General features: G+C 54.7%; 2 protein-coding genes across 10 annotated transcripts in view; both read left to right on the forward strand.

The window, feature by feature from the left end:
• FXYD6 (FXYD domain containing ion transport regulator 6) overlaps nt 1-1,673 on the forward strand; it is a 32,633-nt gene extending 30,960 nt beyond the window's left edge. For all 9 annotated transcript variants that reach the window (XM_082411205.1, XM_082411197.1, XM_082411198.1 and 6 more), the window contains one exon: nt 401-1,673. The gene's annotated coding sequence lies outside the window, so the exon portion shown is untranslated. The remainder of the gene's footprint in view (nt 1-400) is intronic.
• Nucleotides 1,674-11,207: 9,534 nt separating this feature from the next.
• On the forward strand, nt 11,208-18,475 carry FXYD2 (FXYD domain containing ion transport regulator 2). Its single transcript, XM_082411209.1, has 6 exons — nt 11,208-11,313; nt 15,918-15,956; nt 16,146-16,220; nt 17,687-17,723; nt 17,887-17,917; nt 18,197-18,475. Exons 1-5 carry the CDS (start codon nt 11,295-11,297, stop codon nt 17,909-17,911), a joined length of 195 nt encoding a protein of 64 aa, XP_082267335.1. The 5' UTR covers nt 11,208-11,294; the 3' UTR covers nt 17,912-17,917; nt 18,197-18,475.
• The last annotated feature ends 748 nt before the right edge of the window (nt 18,476-19,223 follow it).

The raw sequence follows: 19,223 nt of genomic DNA on the forward strand, positions 1-19,223 counted from the left end.
CCTTGAGCCAGCAGTTGTCTTTTTTTTTTTTTTTTACTACAACTTCCTTGGAAACCCTGTTTCCCTGAGTCTCAGGGCTGTGAGCAATTCTTGGAGGTGTCCTGAGATAGAAACCCCGGGTTTAACAATTTCCTTTCCACATCTCCCAGGTTCCATCCCCCTGAGAGAGCCCCTCTCCTGAGCTGCACGCCCTCCTCCACCTTCATCTCCTGGCCCTGCTTCTCAGGCTCGTCCTCCTTGATTTACTGAGAACAAGGCACTTAGAGTGGGTCTCATCGTGGGAGTTTCCGTGGGCAGAGGGTCTGTCCTAATTAATGGCTGGGAGAAAAGCAGGTAAAGAGTTTTGAAAGGAAGCCAGAGTTTCGTTTTAATTTAAATTCTCTCTCACTTCAACCTCCAGAACCTGAAGGCAGCTGCTTGAACCTTTAGATGCAAATGCTGATGCTTAAGAAAACCGGCCACTTCAGCAACAGATCTTTCCCCAGGAGAAGCCAAGAACTTGTGTGTCCCCCGCCCTCTCCCCAACCCCTCGACACCTGTCCTCAACTTAATGATGCAACCCCTGCCCCTCTGCAGCCTGTGGTCTCGTCCACCTCCTGTGATGTGTGTGTGTGTGTGTGTGTGTGTGTGTGTGTGTGTGTGTGTGTGTGTGTGTGTGTGTGTGTGTGTGTCCGATGACTGTGGTCTTCGTGGCTGCTTGTTCGTGGATGACACTGTATTTTAGTGAACCTGGCCCCACTTTCCTGGGCAGGAGCTCAGCCATGTGGCTGTCAGCTCGTCTCTGCTCTCCATGGCCCCATCACCTTCCACTCCTGGGAGTCTGCTTTGTCCCTAAGAGACCAGTTCCTTCTCTTGATTTAGGGGTGGATGGAGGGGTTGGGCACGGGCGGGAGTCTCTGATTGGCTTGGGACTTGGGAAGGTTTACATCACCTTCGTGATCCTTCTACATGGCCCGTCTTCACTCCTTTTATAAGAACCTTGCTTCCACATTTGTCCCTGGACCAGCTCTTTTCTGAGGTCCCTTGGCAGTGGGAGGTTCCCAGCAAGGAGCTGATGAGCCCGCTTTGCCCTCGGGCAGCTACACCCCTTCCCTGGTGCCCATCTGCCCCACCTCACTCTGCCCCTGGGGAACGTGCCCCTTGCATATCTTCTCAGCAATAACCCCGTGGGCTCTGGAACCCTACTCCCTTCTCCAGCCTTCCCTGCTCCCAAGACGCCCATCTCTAGCCCAGCTCGTCTGGACTCAGACTCCTCTCCCTGACCTGGGGCTCTGGCAGGTGATGGCTGAAGGGGGTGCATTCAGCTGGGGCCAGTGCTCTGGGGAGGGGCAGCTGGGAGAGCAGGGGTCCTTTGCTTGTCTGTCCACATCCCATTGGCCAGGCAGCAGCGGGGCGCCTGCACCCTCTGCTCGCCTGTCACTGGCCAGAACGGCAAGTGCAGCGGCTGTGCTGCGGGTTAGGGACCTGGCAGGGCTCTGCGCAGCCCTGCTGCAGGGGGAACGGCACGAGGTCGAAGCTGGTGAAGAGAGTGGAAAATCAGACCCCGCCCCTCCCACTCATCGTGTTCTCGTGGAAACTAACCAAACCGTGCCGCTGTGACCAGGACTGCTGTTCTCTGTGTCGTGATCTCTCCTCAACAACGACGAAAGGAATAAAATACCACTTGTTTCCTAGTGGCTCTGAGCTGCTTTCCTTTCTGTGAAAGAACCTGAATATTTGTAGGGCCTGTGGTGCTTGAAGGGCTAAAGGGACCATGTCCTTGGTCAGAAGGAGGAGGTGACAGCTGCAGGGCCAGCCGGGAGGTGTTTTATTTCTGGGAGTGTGTTTATTTCCGGGGATGTGTTTATTTCCACTGCTTGACCACTTAGCTCCTCCCCTGCTTCTCCTCGTGCCTCCCCTTCCTCTCCCCTCTTTTACCCGCACCCCTCCTCCTCACCCCTTCCTCCTCCTGCTTCCACCCCTGGTCAGTGGATTCAGGCTCCACCCCATAGCTGGACCTGTGCCTCCCGCATGCCCTGGAGAGAAGGGAATCAAGATGGCTTGACCGAGGGCTTGCTGGCCTGGAAGGAAAAGTTCTCACCTGTCCCTTTGGTCAAGTCTGGGGCCACTACCTAAGGACTTGACAAAGAGGGGTGTCGGTAGGTTACTTGGGTTATGATCAAAGCCCTTTTACCCTTTCATCTTTCTCTAAACCCAAGTACCCCCTTCTCTGTGAAGCCTTCTTGGACTTAAAGTAGATGAGTCCCTTCTTTCTCTGCTCCAGTCACACTGGTTCCTGCCTTTATCTTCATGTTTAATGCTCTGTGCCTTGGATCCCAACTGTAGAGGCCCGTTGGATAATGTCCATCTGGTAGTGACACAACAGATGGGGGGCATAGGGACCTGGGGTCACCTAGAGCATCCTCCCAAAGACATTCCAATTCAGCTTTTTAAAAAGTACTTTTTTAAAAAGTACTGTTGGACAAACAAATACAGCTGTGAGCTGATTCCCTTGGAGGATGCCCATGTGTGGCCCCCACCTCTACATGTTTTATGTGTCTTTATCGTGAGACCCAAATCCTAGAGGGCAAGGGCTATGTCTTGTTCTGACCTAAGAACGCCTGCAACACCTTACGTTCTCAAAAAAGTCTTCATAGGGTCTGCCTCGATTCTTTGAGTTGTTTGGAGCTGCAGACCCACAAGGCATGGGTCCTGAAGGACTTGGGGGTCCAGCCACTCACCCTTGGCCACCCCTGGGACATCCGTGTTGCCTGTCCTCCTTCTCCACTGCTTGTGCCCTCAGTCCCCCAGGTCCTTGAAAAGACTGAAGCTTATAGTTGAGATCAAGCTCAGCATTGTCAACCCAGAGATCATGGTGGTTACAACATCTCTGGTCATGCTTAAACTTTGGGGATAAGCTAATGACCCCCCAGTCACGGAACACTCACTATGTGTCAGGGAATTTGTAGGCTTTGCAGCAATTTCAGAGAAAGGCTGGATAAAGATCTTTAGAGGCCCCAGGTACACAGAAGTTGGTGGGTACCTCCCCACATTCATTATTGAAAAGAAAACATTAAACTACAAAAGTAAGTGTAAGGAAGTCCAGCGGGGAGGTTCTGATTTTTCTCATAATAATTATGTTAACAATAGAGAATGGTAGTTCTCATCTCTAGCATAGATAGAAAATGGTTATCCCTACTCTGGCAGACTCTGAGAACCTACCTATTTTTCCTCCTGGTAATCCAGCATGATCTCTGAGCTAGATATTCACATTTTAGATTCTCTCTGATAAATTTGTGACTGGTCTAGGGCCACACGGCTGGCAGGTAGAGGAGCTAGGAGTTGAGCCCAGGCTGTCTGTCTCCAGAGTTCTTTATAGTACACATGTGGCCTGGCTTCCTTCTTCAGGAGGCTGATATCCAGATAGAGGAAGAGGATCGTCTGGGCTGGTGAGGCTGCTTCTGGAGCCTGGCGGTCCCTTCAGGGCAGAAACTAGCTGAACTGTGCTCTGAGGAGAGTCCTGTGAGAGGTGAGTGGTCTGGAAACAAGACACGTGAAGAACAGTCAAAGAAACTGATGATCAAAATAATAACAATAATGAATGAATGAATGCAGCTAACATTTATCAAGCACTTACTATGTGCCAAACACTGGGCTGAGGTCTTCACGTATACCAACTCATTCAGAACTCACAACTCTGTATGATGGAATCCCTATTTTACAGATGAGGAAACTGAGGCTTGGTGGAGCTTGCCTGAGTTTGCACTGCTGGTGGCAAAGCCAGGGTCTAGCCCAGGCCCATCAAGCTCCAAGCCAGTGCCACTGACCCTCTGCCACAGAGGAGAGGACCCAGGCCCATCAGGTGGACGTGAGCAGGAGGTAAAACTTGGCCTATTGTGAGTGAGTGCTTAGTTCCCAGGCTATGGTGATCCAAAACTGGAGTGAGCTCCCGGTCACTGGAAGTGTTCAAGGTGAGGGAAAATAACCAGCAGATGGGATCCCCTAGGCAACATGGACTCTGAGAACCCACCCAGAATGACCTAAGTGTCCGGGCCTGAATTGCCGACCCCCTCACCTCCCAACCAATGGATGAGCTGCCTCTTCCTCTTTGGTCTAGCACTGCAGGGCCAGGGCAGAAGAATCCAGAATCCAGGCATGGATCACTGCTTAATGTGTGTCTTCCTTCTGGACCAGCACTCCATGCAGGCAGGACCGCGTCTGTCCACTCAGCCTCTAGGCACGCAACTTATATTTGTGATTTGGTTGAATATAGCAAAAGTAACTCGGTTGAACGGGAAAGCTGTCGTGCTGGGCCAGTTCCCAGAAGGGTCTCAGACAGAGATCTCAGGTGTCCTGCACACTTCACCTCCCGGCTGCTCCCCCTACTCCCCACATCCCCATGAATTCCACGCCAAAGATTTTCAAGTCTATTTGCATGAGCTCTTTGTGCTACTTAACACCACATAAAAAAAGGTCAGTCTGCCTTCTGGGTCCCCCTGGGCTGTGGCCCTCCCCATCCCTTTTTTTTTTGCACGTTGTGCATAGGAACTTGCCAAATTGTTCTTGGAAGAGAGTCAGAGGCACAGTGCAAGCAGCAGGGAGAGAGGGGTGGGTGAGGGGGATGCCAGGCTGAAGCACACCCCAAGGTCACCGGGCTCCTTCTCTTCTTGCGGGGAGGAGGGTTCTGCCCTCCCCAGGATCGTGGGCTGGCAGGGGTGGCTGGCAGAGCCCGGGTGGGAGAGCTGTCCAGCTCTGTCTGGTTCACCCAACCTTGTCCCTGGTTGTTCTGCCTCACCCTGGGCCCAGAGAGAGTGAGACAGATGGTGGGGGGTAGGTCAGGTGTGTTTGCCTGAGCCAGGGGAAGAGCCTTGGAAATACCTATCTCTAGGCCACAGAGAGGGAGAGCGGCCACCTCTCACCATTAATGTGATTCATTGCTGTCACAGTCGAACTCCAGGGGGCCAGAATCAGCCAGCTCAAGCCAACCGGCTGCTGATTTTACGGAGCCAGCCCCAGCCCCAGCCCCGTGCCTGGTTGCACAATAGTGGGGCACTTTCCAAGGCAGGGATCGCAGAGCAGGTGATGGCGCGATCAGGTATCCTGAAGGACTTGGGGTGTTAGGGGCTGCCAGGTGGTGGCCCCCCTGCACCATCCAGAAGAGTGGGTTCCTGCCTCCCAGCCAGGCTCGGAGGTGGCCTGGTGGAACAGAAAGAGGCTCAGGACATTCCCTCGTGTTCCCTCTAGCTGTGTGATCTGGGGCAGACCCCAGCATCTTTGTCAGTTTCCTTCTCTGCAAAATGAAGTCCTTCCTAGCCATGGGGTAAGCTGGGCTCCTGTGTAACCCTGGGAGCCTTGGTTTCCTCAACTGTCCAATGGGCCTATCAATATCTTTCCTGTTACCTCACAGGGTCAGAGTGACACAATGGACATAAAAACACTGAAAATTTTACATGTAGAGATTATGTTATTGTTGACAATAACACGCAACCTAAAAGTTGAGAATTATGTGTTATTCGGGGGTATTACTGAGGACTATGGTCTGGGAGACAGCCTCTCAGATAGCTCTGCGGAACTCTTCCAAAGAGGTAAGGGAGAAGCCAGGATATATAGGAGTTTTTAACTGAAAAACAAACAAACTAACAAAAAAATCCATGTACAGCTAAACATGAAAAGATTACTACTAATCACAAAAACCAGGCATCCCAAGTTAAGGATTTTAGTGCCTTTCTATGTATGGGGAGACGCATGAGTCTGGGCTCATCGACATTATTCCTTTGATATTCATCTTTACTGCCTAGGGCCAGTATCCTGTTTTTCTTCACCCTATATTCCCCTCAGGGTGCACTGTCGCCGGCAGTGGCCGATGGTTTGACCGTGGGCGACATTCATTGTTTACTAAAATATGGCAGGCAACATTTTTTTGTCCACGTTGTTAATATTTATATTACTATCCAGTTCCTTATGTGCTCTTTCTTTGATAGCAGAGTTCCCCTTCTGTCTTTTAGACTGGGGTTCAAGTTTTGACTCGTCCACATACCATGGGAGATTCCTCTTCTGTAAGATGGGTATCACAAAACTTGCTTGACTAAGTCATTGGACTGAACGAAGCAGATCAAACAGGCAGGAGTTCTTTGGAACAATCAAGAACCATAAAATGGAACGAAGCAGATCAAACAGGCAAGAGTTCTTTGGAACAATCAAGAACCATAAAATGGATGGAACTGTTATCAAGTGAGCAGAGATGGGCACCAGACTCAGTGAAGACAGACATTTAACAGACCTCATGATCTGTGTCCTCGAAAAAGCCAGAATAGACTTGGTAGTCTTGTGAAATAAATGCCAAAGATGATTAGAAAGCCAGATGTGAGCCATTTGGGCCATGTCAGTGGAATCCAGACTGTCATGGAGGAAGGGCAGGAGAAGCAAGGGGTAGGCTTGATCCTGGATGTCTTCCTGGAGGTATTGAGTCGGGACCTGCTTTTCAGAGGTAAGGAGGGATGTGGTTACTGGAAGGAGAAGGGCTGCAGCTGGAGAGAAACAGCCTCCGTTCTAGTTCAAGCCCAGACGTGACTTCTTAGAAAAGTCAAGAATGCATTTCTCTCCAGGGTATTCACTGTGGGAGAGGTGGGTCAAACGGGTTTGCCCTTGTCACCAGCTGTAGAAACAGAAGAGGACGTCCCCATCTCCTGCCTGCTCAGGGAGCAGAAAGACCTGGGCGACCTTGACTCTGAGTACATTGCCCTTTGGCAGCTCCCAGGACCTGTGTGCCCCATGGCTTGCGCCATCCTTGAAGCCAACAATTAAGGAATGGACCCTCCAGGGCCCACCCCCTCCCAGCCCTGCCTTATAAGACCCCAGGGACCCTGGCATCCACAGTCACAGCAGGAGACAGGAGCCAGCGTTCCTTGGGGTTCGGGACATCTGGGCAACACAGGAGGGGCCTGAGAGTCACCACCTTCCCTGCCGAGTGACCATGCATGCCATGCAGCTGAAGATGGACCTGAGCCGGGGATCGGGGTTTTCTAGGGGCTTCTGGCTTCTCTCCAGCTGTGAGGCAACACCAGGAGGACTGGCTGGGGGCCTGGAGTCCGAGGCTGTGCCCTCTGCTGTGCAGGCCCCCACACCCAGGGCAGGTGGATCTGGAGGATCCCGTCTCGAGGAGGATGGTGATGAGGGCCTTTGCCTCGTTGCTGGCTCTTGAGCACCAGGGAGACAAAGCTCAGCCGACGTCCCAGTCTGTTAACTCCCTACCCCACCAGCCCAACCATGACCACCCCAGACGGTTGCCCAAGGCTGAGGAGTCAGGAGACAAAGGAGGCCTGCTGGGGTGGGGGGAGACAGGAGAGGATGAGGCCCGGCAACTGAGGACACCGTGCCTCTGGACAGGCAGCACTGAAGGAGGGGTCTGGAAGCTGGGACTGTCTCTCCATGCCTCCCAAATTGCTCCTTGATTTCTGGGTCTTGGGGAAGACAGCAGAGCGTGCCCCTCTTTGGCTCTAGCCTGGAACGACAGACAAAGGAGGAGGGGTTGGGGGTCTTTGCCTTGTGGTCTTTCCAGGATGGAAGAGCGGTGCTCCCAGTTGCCCCCATATCCCAGAAAAGACTGGAAGAACAAGAGGTAGGGCCAGATGCCAGCAGGGAACAGCCATTGTGCATGGGGTTTCGGGGGAAGAAGGGAAGGCTGGGGATGCCGGGTGGGTGGTTGGCTGGCAGAGATCATGCTGAGGGTCAGGGACAGAAAGGTGCGCCAAGAGCCTGCTTTAAAGATCACCCCACTGGCGACTGAGCCCAGGGAAGGGATTACCGCGAGTGTCCTTGTCTCCTGGAGGGCCAGCTCAGGGTGAGGGTAGTGAAGCTGGCACTTATTAGGACCCTCTTGGCCAGGCCTTCTACCTACGTCACATCTATTCCTGCGACAGCCCTGCAAGGTAGGTGCTATCATCCCATTTTATAGATGGGAGAAGAGGACTCGGAGAGGTAACCTTCCCCAGCATCACGCAATTCGTAGTAAGGAGTCAGGATGCAACGGGATTTAAGCGTGGGTGCATCTGTCTGCAAGGGACCCCTGTGCTGCTCGCAGAGAGGCGTGGGGGGAGGCTTCCCTGGGCTTGTCTCCGGGGGATCGTGGCCATGATCCAGGTTGAAGGAGCCAGGGACTCCCTGGAAGGCTATAGGGTGTCTCTGAGGTGGGGGGGGGGGCTCCCTGTCCCCAGGGTCAGCCAGGCTGATGACCTCAGTCAGGACAAGGAAGGACCTGGGTGTGGGTGAGGTGAGAGGGGCAGGACCTCCTTGACTCTTAACATCTGGCTTCCCCTGAACGGACAAATTAACACTTTTATGAAAATTGCTGCAGGGCTCCAGGTGAAGCGCTGGAGGGGAACAGAGGGCCAGGGCCGGGGAACTCCCCAGGAAGGACTCTGGGGAAGCTGTCGGCTGGGGATGGGGTGTGCTGGCCACTCGCTGTCTCTCCGTGGGGACAAACTAGTGCTTGCTACTTATTACAGGTGATTTCATGGGAAGAGGCTGCGTTAGGCAAGTTGTGGGTCTGTCTGTGCAGCTGGCAAAATTATTTCACCTCTGGAACTAATCCATTCATTTAACAAAACTAGGGATCCACTAAGTGCCAGGCCCTGTTCTAGGCACTGGGGATCTAGGAATGAACAGAACCAACAAAACTCCTTGCTCTCCTGGAGCTTAAGTTTTAGTTAGGAGAGAAATGAGAAGCAAGATAAGGAAAATATGTATTTAATCAGATATAATAAGTGCTACAAAAAAAACCCCCGAATTTGAAATGTTGCAGAGTGGGTGTGTAAATATTAGGTGGGGATGCAAGGAAGGGTCTTTGGAGTCAGTCTTTGAAGAATGACCTGAGCAAATTCAGCCAGGAAGTTCTCTGGAGGAAGAGGCTTCAGGAAGAGGGAATAGCCAGTGTGAAGGTCCTGAGGCAGGAGCGTGTCTGGAGGATTAGAGGACCATAAAGGAGACCAGTATTGCTGGAATGGAGAGAAGAGGCAGGGAAGTCATTGGAGACAAGGTCAGAGAGGTCAGACCTTTATCTAGAAGCCAGATAAAGACGGGCTTCTAGGACACAGAAAGGGCTTTGGCTTACATTCTGAGCCGTCAGAGTGTGAGCAGGAGAGGGAACCCTTAGTGAAGTGAGGGCATCGGGTGGGATGACCTTGGAGGCCCTTTCTGGTTAGTCTATGATGCAGGGTCTCCATATGGGATGGAGATGTCTTTCTTCACAGCGTTACTGTCTGGGAGTGTGTGTGTGTGTGTGTGTGTGTGTGTGTGTGTGTGTGTGTGTGTGTGTGTGTGTGTGTGTGTGATGGGGGTATTTCTGGCTGAGGTCTCCACTCTTGAGACCACTATTTTTGGACTGGGAAACTAGACTGGGACTAAAGGCCCATCTAGCCCCGAGATTTAGGAACTTCTCCAAGTGCCCAGCCTGGGGAATGTCTGCTTGGCGCTCTGGGCCGTGAGCACGCAGATTTCCACTTGGGAACATGTGACTAGGCCTGGTCTTGTGAGAATCTGGGTCCCTGGGCAGGTGGGCCCCTTCCTCGTGGGGAAGCCTGGAGGCAGGGCTGCCTGCTGGGGTGGGTGGCCCCCTGGAACAGATCTCAGCCCAGTCAGACAACCCCCTCCAGGCCTGCCTGTTTCTATTTCCAGAGTGTTTTCCAGCCCGAGCAGCTCTGAGGGGGTGTCATGGGTCACCCCCTCAGGGCAGGAAGCTTTGCTAAGGAGGGACCGAGTGGAGGGTGTCATCTGACCAGGGCCAAGGGTCAGTGTCTGGGGCCAGACCAGCACCTCCCAGACCCTGCTTTTCAGTGTCTGTGTTGGGATGGCCGAGCAGGGCGACCCACAAGGAAGGGACCTGAGGAAGATCCTGTGGTCCCAAGTGAGCCACACAGACCGCTTATTTTTTTTTCTTTCTCTGTGGCCACTTATATTTTATTTTTTTTTATTGGAGTACAGTTGCTTTACAATATTGTGTTAGTTTATACTGTACAGCAAAGTGAATCAGCTATACGTATACATATATCCCCTCTTTTTTGGATTTCCTTCCCATTTAGGTCACCACAGAGCATTGAGCAGAGTTCCCTGTGCTGTACAGTAGGTTCTCATTGGCTGTCTGTTTTATACATAGTATTAACAGTGTATCTGTGTCAATCCCAGTCTCCCAGTTCATCCCACCCTCCCCCTTCCCCCTTGGTCAGAGTCCTTATTGCAGCCTTGCTCCAGGCCCTGTCAGGGGGCCTCAGTGGCCAGGGAACAGGGTCTTGGCTGAGCCAGGGTAGGGGCTGCTCTGCCTTTCCGCTCCCACTGTTGGCTCCTGGCTCCAGCTGGGAGACTGGCCCTCCACACCTGCCTTCCCACTGCAAGTGCTGTCTTCTGTTCACCCCGCACTGTGGCACCAACCGGCAGCCCTCAGAGGCCTCACCAAGCTGCTGGTAGCTCCTGCTGGGCCGCTGGGCGGATCTGACATCATAGCCTCAGGTAAGTCACTGGGGGCTAAGTGGCGGGTCCCAGCTGAGGAAGGGTGGGTCACACGCCGGCTCCCCCTCCCAGCCCCAGCGGCTCCCCATCTCTGCCCAGGTCCTGGGGTGACACAGGAGGCTGCAGCTGGTGCCTCGGGCCCCGGGCCATGGCCTGGAAACATTCCCTCCCCACCCAGGGCAGCTTCCAAGGACCTGCTGCAGTTCTGCCCAGTCCCAGGGGACTCCGAGCTTGAGAACAAGCCCTCAAGGCAGGATCATCAGGGCCAAGGCCTGACTGGGCTGGAGGAGTGAGGTGTCGCTGAGTAAAGGCTCCGGGGGACCCACACGTGCCCCTGAGTGTCTCCCTCAGCTGCCTCAGGGGCAGGTGGAGAGCAAGGGCTCTGATTCCACTGGCTGTGGCCCCGGCCAGTGCCCTCCTGGCTCCTGGTGACCTTTGCAGGCACCTTGGGCTACGTGGAGGCTGCTGGCTGTGGCATCTCTCCCCAGTGCTCTGCCTTCCCGCTCCCACTGTTTGCTGTGGCTCACAGCTTCCCCCTTCCTCAGGTCACCTTGGAGGTCAGAGAATCTCCCCCACTCTCACGTGGATCCTGGCCCAGCCTGCCCCAGCAGGCAGGTAGGCAAGCCGGCAAGCAGGCAGGCAGGCACGAGATGAGGACTCCCTTGCCAGTCCCTCCTCCCTGCCTTTGTCTCTTCCTGCCCGTGGGCTCGGCTGGGGTGTGGAGGGAGGGAGGGCCACTCTTCCCATCCAGGCCCTGGGTCACTAGCACCTCATAACTTTCTCTTGCACTGAGGACACAGCCAGCAGCTCCTGCCATGGACAGGTGGTACCTGGGTGAGTCCCCTGAACCCCCCCCCCACCTTCTCAGACTCTGACACAGGTGTCCACCCCATCACTTTCAAGTGCACCCCCAGCTCCCCAGGAGTACGGGAAAAGCAGAAACGAGGAGAGGCAGGATTTGTAAACAAGGGCATCTCGGTATGGGTCCTGGGCGTGCCGTCATCTCTGCTCCCAGCATCTCTGAGCTGCAAGAGCTGGGAAGGCAACTTGTGCAACAGCCCCCTTTCTGTCTGTGTGTCCATCTGTCTGTGTGTCCATCTGCTGGAACTCTGAAGCCAGACTGCTGGGTTCAGAGCTTGGTTCCCCCACTTCGTAGCTGCCTGACCTCTGGCAAGTTATTTTACTTCTCTGTACCTCAGTTTCTTCATCTATAAAGTGGGGATGATAATAATGCCTTCCTTGCCTCATAGAGTTGTTGTGATGATTAAATGAGTTAATTTTTGTAAAGTGTTTAGAACAGTGCCTTGCATATAGAGTTAAAAACGCAGCCATTGATTTGCTTTCCCTATTTCTCTTGTCTTCTATCATCTCCTATCTATCTACCTATCTATCCATCTATCATCTTCATCATCATCATCATCTGTCTATCATAGTCATTCATCAATCTATCGATCTATCTATCAACTTTCCACCTATTTTTATACTCCAGAAAGAATCCACAGTGGCTTACAAAGATAGACAAAATGTACTAAGATACCAAGATAATGTATAATAAGGAGGTACCAGTGTCTGTGTGGAGGGCCCCAGGAGTTTTGGGAGTACAGCCACGGGGGCTTTCTAGCCCTGGTTTTGTCCCTGACTGGGTGTTTCAGGCAAGTCCCTCAACCTCCCTGCCCTCAGTCTTCCTGGGCTGCCCAGTGGGGATCATGGTGCTGCCCTGGCCACCTTCAGGGTCATTGTGGAGTCAATGACCAGCTCAGTTTCTTTATCTGTGGAATGGAGCAAACGTGCATTCAGCAGACAATGCATGCAAGAACTTGACACATGCTCAGCCCCTACCAAATGTTATCTCTGTTGTATTTTCGTGAATATTCATCGCTTGGCCCTGAAAGCAGAAGAGCTGAATGGGTGTCTCGGCTCCTGGTCTGCAGGCCGTGACATTTCCTCTTTCCATATCACCCTCATGTTCATTTTGCTGGAAGGTGGTTGGCTTTTCTGGGTCTGACAGTGTATGACAGTAACAATAATGACACTTACTGCGTACCAGGCCCCCTGCCACACCCTTTACCGCATTATCTCACTTTCTCCTCATCACAACCCATTCTACGGATGAGGAGACTGAGGCACACAGAGGTTAAATAACTTGACAGAGGCCATATACTTAGCAAGTGGAGGAGCCAGGAAGTGAACTCAAACGTTGATCCCTTGCCACTGCTCCAGGAAGATTAATAGCTGGAGTCCTTCTGAAGGACTAACCCACCCCTGTTGGACACTGACTGCTGACCTTGGCCCTTTGGCTACAATTGAGCATCAGCCTCTTCTGGAAGCCAATTCGATTGATTAGAACTCAGCCAGGAATATGAGCATCCATGGAGTACCCAGCGCTGCGGTCCCCAAGGTGAATAGGGCCACAGTAGAGGGGGGAGGAGGCCTTGGAAGTGTGGGAAATTTCCTGATTCCTAAAGCTGAGGGTGTGGCTCTCAGTCTCCAACTTGCCTCTCACCGCTGTGTGCCCTTGAGCCAGGGCCCTACCCTCTCTGTGCCTCAGATGCCTCATCTGTAAAATGGGGAAATAACACAAAGTGCAAGGAACTAATAGGAACGTGATTTGCAAATCATGAAAACAAGGAGCTCTCCCTGTGGCAGGGCTTGGTCCCTCCCGAGGGAGCCTACTGTGTAACAGTGGGAAACTGGCACGGAAGCTGTGCTTCACGGCTGGAGAAGGAAAGTGCCAGAGGCTGCAGGAGACGAGGGGTTGGTTAGGGATGACACTGAGTGAGCTGTGAGCTGTTAGATGCAGCCTGGCTGGATGAAGAAGATAGCAGAGGAAAGGGCGTTCCCAGGCAGTGAAGGCCTGGAGGTGTGAACGTGCATGGGGGGCTCAGGTGGGCTGTGAGGCGGGAGGGACCGGGTACCCTGGGACCACCGCAGAGGAGCCTCGAGTGCCAGACAAGACACATCAGCCGAAACAGTGATCTCCATAGCGGTGGGTGAGGTGGGCAGCTGCTAGGGTCAGGGGCTTCCATGGGACCCCCAACCTTGCCCCCCAGGCTGTAGTATACACGGAATATATTTCGAAACTCCCACTTCCCCATTGTCACAGCCCCAGCCGTGACCTCTCCGGCTGGGGGAAGGACACCACGGCTGATCTGTCCCCGGCACTTCTCTCTGGAAATTTCCTTGGGGAGGGTTTGGAAAACCGGCCAGCTCCTCCCTGCCCCTGCTGCCCCTGCACCTCCTCATGCCTCAGCAGGAGCCCCGCTATCCACGCCAGGGCCTTTCTTGTGACCAGGGTAAATATTACCTGGCACTGTTAATGTTTAATGTCCCCCCCATCCCTGGCCACCCCACAGCCAGGCACTGTCCCCGAAGCAGAGGCAGCGGGAAGAGGGCAGTGGGACGTGCCCAGTCTGCGGGGGGACATGGCAGGATTGTCGACAGATGACGGTGAGTGTGTGTGTGCGTGTGTGCGTGTGTGTGCGTGTGAAGCATTAGGTGCCTCGGACCATCTTTGGAGGGTGAGCAGGACCCCACTCTTCCGTCTCCTGGCACCCCTGCCTTCCAAGAGTACCCACCGCCCCTGCCTCATCCCGTGCCAGCCTTCCCGCTAAGAAAATTTGCTTTTAAAAGAGGATCCCGCCTTAACTCCTAAGAAATCTAGCTTGAATGGCGGAACCTTGGGTGCCAAGTAGGAGCTGCTGGGGGGTGGGGAGTGGCGAGCTTCCATCTTGACTTTCTGGCATGCATCTGTCCTGGTTCCACGTATCTTTGGGACTCTCTAAGCTCAGAGCAGGAGGCGGATGGGGGTCAGGCTGGCTGGGGCAGGAGTGGGCCCGTCTGCTCAGCCTTCTCAGGCTGGCTTTGGGGTGAGAGCCCCCAAGTTCAGGACACACGCCCAGAAGTCGTCCTGCGAACGAGGGTGATCAGGCCTGGAATCCAGTGGGCCTTCTGTCGTCCGTGGTGGTCTTAGAGCCAGATCTAGAAAAGATGAGGGCTTTGGGTGAGGGCTGGCCCATCCAATGGCTCAAGACGAGGTGGTCAGGGAGGAGACGGGTCCCTGGTATGCTGAGGGGAGCTGTGAGTTTGCTCATGGCTCTGACACTGATGCCCCATGTGACCTTGCACAAGACCTGAACCGAATCTGGGGAGACAACTTTGGAGGCCTTCTGCATGGTGACGGGTGCCTGGGCCCCCCATAGGCTCCCTTGGCCTCAGGCCCTACAGGTCCAGGAGCAGACCCCTTCTAGCCTGTTCTCTCCTGGCCTAGGGGGGTTGTACCGCCAGGACAGCTGGACTCACCGGGCCCCATGGCCCAGGGCACAGTTCAGCACAGCCTGGGAGGTGCCAACTGGTGCGTTCCTTTGACCTTGGGCACTGCTTCCCTAGTGCCAAGAAGGGGCTCAAGTAGGGCAGAGAAAAGGGGCCACCCCTAGCCATGGCAGAAAAGCTCTGGCCAGGTGCCCTCCAGCTGCCCAACGGTGAGTACTCTCAGTTTACAGGGCCGGAAGCAGAGCCATATCTGCTCGGGGCTGGAGACTGGACTGAACCACTTGGCCTTGAAATGTCTCCTTCCTCCTGACCATGTGACAGGCAGCACAGCAAAGGGGTTAGGCACCCAGATTCTTAACAACCAATTGCCTGGGTTCATTCCCAGCTCGACCCTTTTCTAACTGTGTGACTGTGGGTAAGTTGCTTTGCCCCTCTGTGCCTCCATCTTCTCATGGATTATATTGGAAGAATATTAATGCCTCATAGAGTTGTTACAATGGCTAAATGAGCTACTGCTTTGTTAGCCTCAGCCTGGCACATGGTAAGCACAATATATTAATGTTTCTGAAATAAATTTGCTTCCCCCTGAGGATAGCAATGTAGGAGAGAAGAATCTAGAAACATGGGTCCAAGACCCAGTTCCACCCCCAACTTTTATTGGGACTTTAGACAAGTCTTCAAACTGGGCCTCAGTTTCCTCCTTCTGTTCAGTGAACGTTAAGGTTCTATTTATTTATTTATTCATCCATTCACTTCACAAATACTTGCTAAGTACCTTGTAGTTGATTAGTCATACGGAGAGAGGTTGCTGGTGAGTCTTACGGGAGATGCCTCTGTTGGCCTTTTCTTACTTTTGTATGAAGCAAGGAGAGGAAGGAACCAGCCCTTCCCAGAGGTGCCAGAGGCCTCCACAGGGATCGTGGGTCCCTGCTTTGGAGGCACGGTATTTGGTCCCAAGCCGATTGTCGGGAGCCACCTAGGGCAGTGGGGCAGTGGCGTTAGCAGACACAGCAGCCCCCGCTCCTGCATGTCTCTCCACCAGCCTCGCCTGGCCCCCTTGGACCCCTAGGGGTGCTGGGATGGGAAGGACGGGAGTTCCACTGTTCCTGTGGCTGAAACACACCACGGTCGGTGACTCACCCCTCACCCACTTCTGGCTCTCTCCTCAGGTGGCAGCCCCAAGGAGGATGTGGACCCATTCTCCTATGGTGAGCCTGGTGGGCCCCTCCTCCACACCCTTCCTGAGCGCCCCCCCCATGTAACCCCGGCTCCTGGCCTCTCCCAGCCCTGGGTTACGTGTCCCCACCTTCGCCAGTTACTGTAGGGCTGCTGCCAGGTTGGCTGCAGGCAGGGGTCTGGGGTCACTCATCCCACTTCCTTGCCCTCTCCTCCTTCAGACTATGAGACTGTCCGCAACGGGGGCCTGATCTTCGCTGCCCTGGCCTTCATCGTGGGGCTTATCATCATCCTCAGTAAGTGGGGGCTTCGTGTGGGAAGTGGGGTGCTGATGGGGACACATCTCAGAGCCACCGAGCACACTGGCTTCTCAGGTCGGGTTGGAGGGAAGAGCCCTCTCACCCTCTTCCCAGATCCCGGAAGGCGGAAGTGAGTTTCTCGGATCCCCTCCCCTCCCCCACGCAGGACGTGGAAACGGATGGCCACCTTGATGGAAAGAGGAGTCTTGGATGCCCCACTGTTTGGTCCTCAGACCACCCAGGAGGTTCCTTCCTCCTCCAGTGCGCCCTCCAGTGGATGCTGGGGGGAAGGCTGTGGAGATGGGAGAGCTGGCTTCCAGTGGCCCTGGGAAGCTCCAGTGCACGTGGAGCCAGGCCAAGGGAGGGAACCAGCCTCCACTGGACACCCCCTCCCCCAGATCTGGACGCTTTCTTGGCTTGAGCTACATCTCAGCCCATTTAATCCTCTTGGCAACACTGAGGGATGGCCACCAATGTCACCATTTTGCAGATGAAAAACCAGACCCACCCTGATAGGGGCAGCAAGCTGCCTGAGGTTCCGTAGCTGAATCGGAAGCAGAGTGGGTTCAGCCACAACCCACCGCCCCCACTCCAACCCTCTGCCTGCTGCCAGAAGGCAACCGTGCCTGGTAGCCAGAGGCCTTAGGAACCCCTGTTAGTTTACCATGGATCCCCTACTCTCTGGGCCTCAGTTGGCTCATCTGTTAAATGGGGATGATCCCACTTGCCTCAGTAGGTTAGGGCTGGCAGCCAAAGACACAGCAGCCAAGAAAGCATTCAGAAGCCTCCAGCGTAGGCATGGGGTGTTCTAGGGGAGAAAAGGGTCCAGCCCCAGCCCCAGCAGGCACACAGCAGGAGCTTAATAAATGCTCGTGGCCTTGTTCAGGTGCAACAAGAAGAAACATACACAGAAACACACCAATGAAAAGAAGAGAGAGAATGTAGCAGATACACCTCCGTGTCCTGGGATTCTAACACATCCATGGGTGGGGGTCCCGCTCCTGACGGCTGCGCTTTGCAGACGTGGCCAGTCTCCCTGATTCCCCTGGAGGCTCCCTGGTGGCAGTGTTGAGCACATAGGAGGTGGAAGGCAGATGGGCAGGAGCAGGGGTCTTAGTTCTGGACTTCCTGCCATTCTTCTCCAAGAGCTTATTGAGCAGCTTCTGCATGCCCAGCACCACGCAGGGGGGCACCACCATGGCCCAGGCTCAGCACCACTCTCAGTGCCCTCACAGTCCCCCACGGAGCCAGTGCAGTAAATGTTTGTTGACTGACCAATTGACTGACTTGGGCTTCTGAATGCTTATGGTGCAGCCCTATATATAGAGAGAGACAGTCAACTGTGGCCTCCAAGGCAGACACCAAGCGGTACAGGCAGGTGGGAGGGAGGAAGGAATACAGAACTGAGTCCTCCAGGGCAGAGAGGGTCTCCTTGGAAAACTAACCTCCTTTCTCTCTTTAAGGCAGACGATTCCGCTGCGGGGGCAGGAAGAAGCACCGGTGAGTGCCTGCCTGGGTGACTGATGGGGTGGGCGGGGCAGGGGCGGTAGGAGCAGGTCGAGGAGTTTGGTCACTGAGGCCTGTGAGGAGGGTCTACAACTTCAGGGACCCCTGAACTCACCGCCCCCTCCCCAACTTACCTGTCTGCTTTCCTCCATCCCAGGCAAGTTCACGAAGACGAGCTGTAATGAGAGGTAGGTTTGCGAGGGGCGGGCAAAGGGGGTGGCCCGGGATGGCTGTGGATAATAAGGAAGAGGTGGGGGCGAGCTGGGAAGGACTTCAGGGTCTTTCATCCATCAGCCAGGCGTCTGTCACCCTCATGTGTTTTTAAACGATGGCCAGTGCCTGGCGTGGCGTGTGTAGCCAAGGGAGGCTGCCGAGACACGCCAGAGAGAGGTAAGATGAATAAGGAACGAAATGAGAGTCCCGACCTCTGCCCCCTCACAGCCCCAATCCTGTCTTTGTCTTTGCAGAGCCAGCCGTGTCCACCATTGCACCGGGGCCGCTTGGGAAGCCCTCCCTGAGCTATAGGTCTTTGTCCCCGGGACTGCCAGGCCCTCGGGCTGAAGGAAGCCCCGGGTTCCGCATGACCCCTGGGTGGGCATTGCCTCCTCCCACCCCGTGCTAATAATAAAGCCGGCCTCAGAGACGGCTCCTTCCCTGGCCTGCCTCCCTCCCTCCTTCTCTCCTGTAACTGCCACCATCCTCTCCTCCAAGTCGGAGTCAATACAGCCCGGTCCCTTGTTTTTCAATTATTCGCTCAGGTGCCCATGCCTACTTAAGCAAGAAGTTCAGTATCATCCCCTCTAGGACTTTCCTAGCGATGCCAAGGACCCCAGGGACAGAGGGCTCAGCCTGCCTTCCAAATGCCAGGCAAAGAGAAAGCCAGGCAGGCGAAGGTCACAGGTTCAAAGCCGCTGGGTCTGTTGGAGCTGCCTGGTCATCGTCCCAGGCCCTGGGTGGGGCTGTTGGAGCTCTCCAGTGGGAGAAGCTGCAGCCATGCCCTGGGCTGCCAGCGTTGTAGCTGTTTGTGGCCATATTATGTGCTCTGCCATTTACCCAGGTGCACCAACGTGCCAGGATGGGTGGGTCTAGGGGTCCGGGCGGGGGCCTCAGCACACGCTCTCATCCTATCCCCTTCCTGACCCTGGTGCTAAGCTCCGGCCACCCCCTTTCCACTCGTGGGGCCAGGGGGCCTCAGCTGGACCTAACCTCATCCACCTATTTGGGTGCTGACTTGGTTAACCCCAGGGCCAGGGGCCAGAAAGTGGACGGTGAGGGTGGGCCCCTTGTTAACCGTTTCCTCCAGCCCCCTGTCCATTCTGGCAGGCACTCACCCAGGACAACTTCAACACAGGATGGTGTCAGGCTGGCCCTGCCGCCAGTGCCTGACTTCCTGATGCCTGTGGCCCCCTGGCAGCCCAGCATGCTGCTCCCCTCGGGCAGTTTCTGCCCCCTGGAAGGAGCCCCTCTTCCCTCTCTCCCCCTTCCCTGCAGATG

The sequence above is a fragment of the Balaenoptera physalus genome (genome assembly GCF_965194825.1).
Source record: "Balaenoptera physalus genome assembly, chromosome: 10".
NCBI lineage: Eukaryota > Metazoa > Chordata > Mammalia > Artiodactyla > Balaenopteridae > Balaenoptera > Balaenoptera physalus.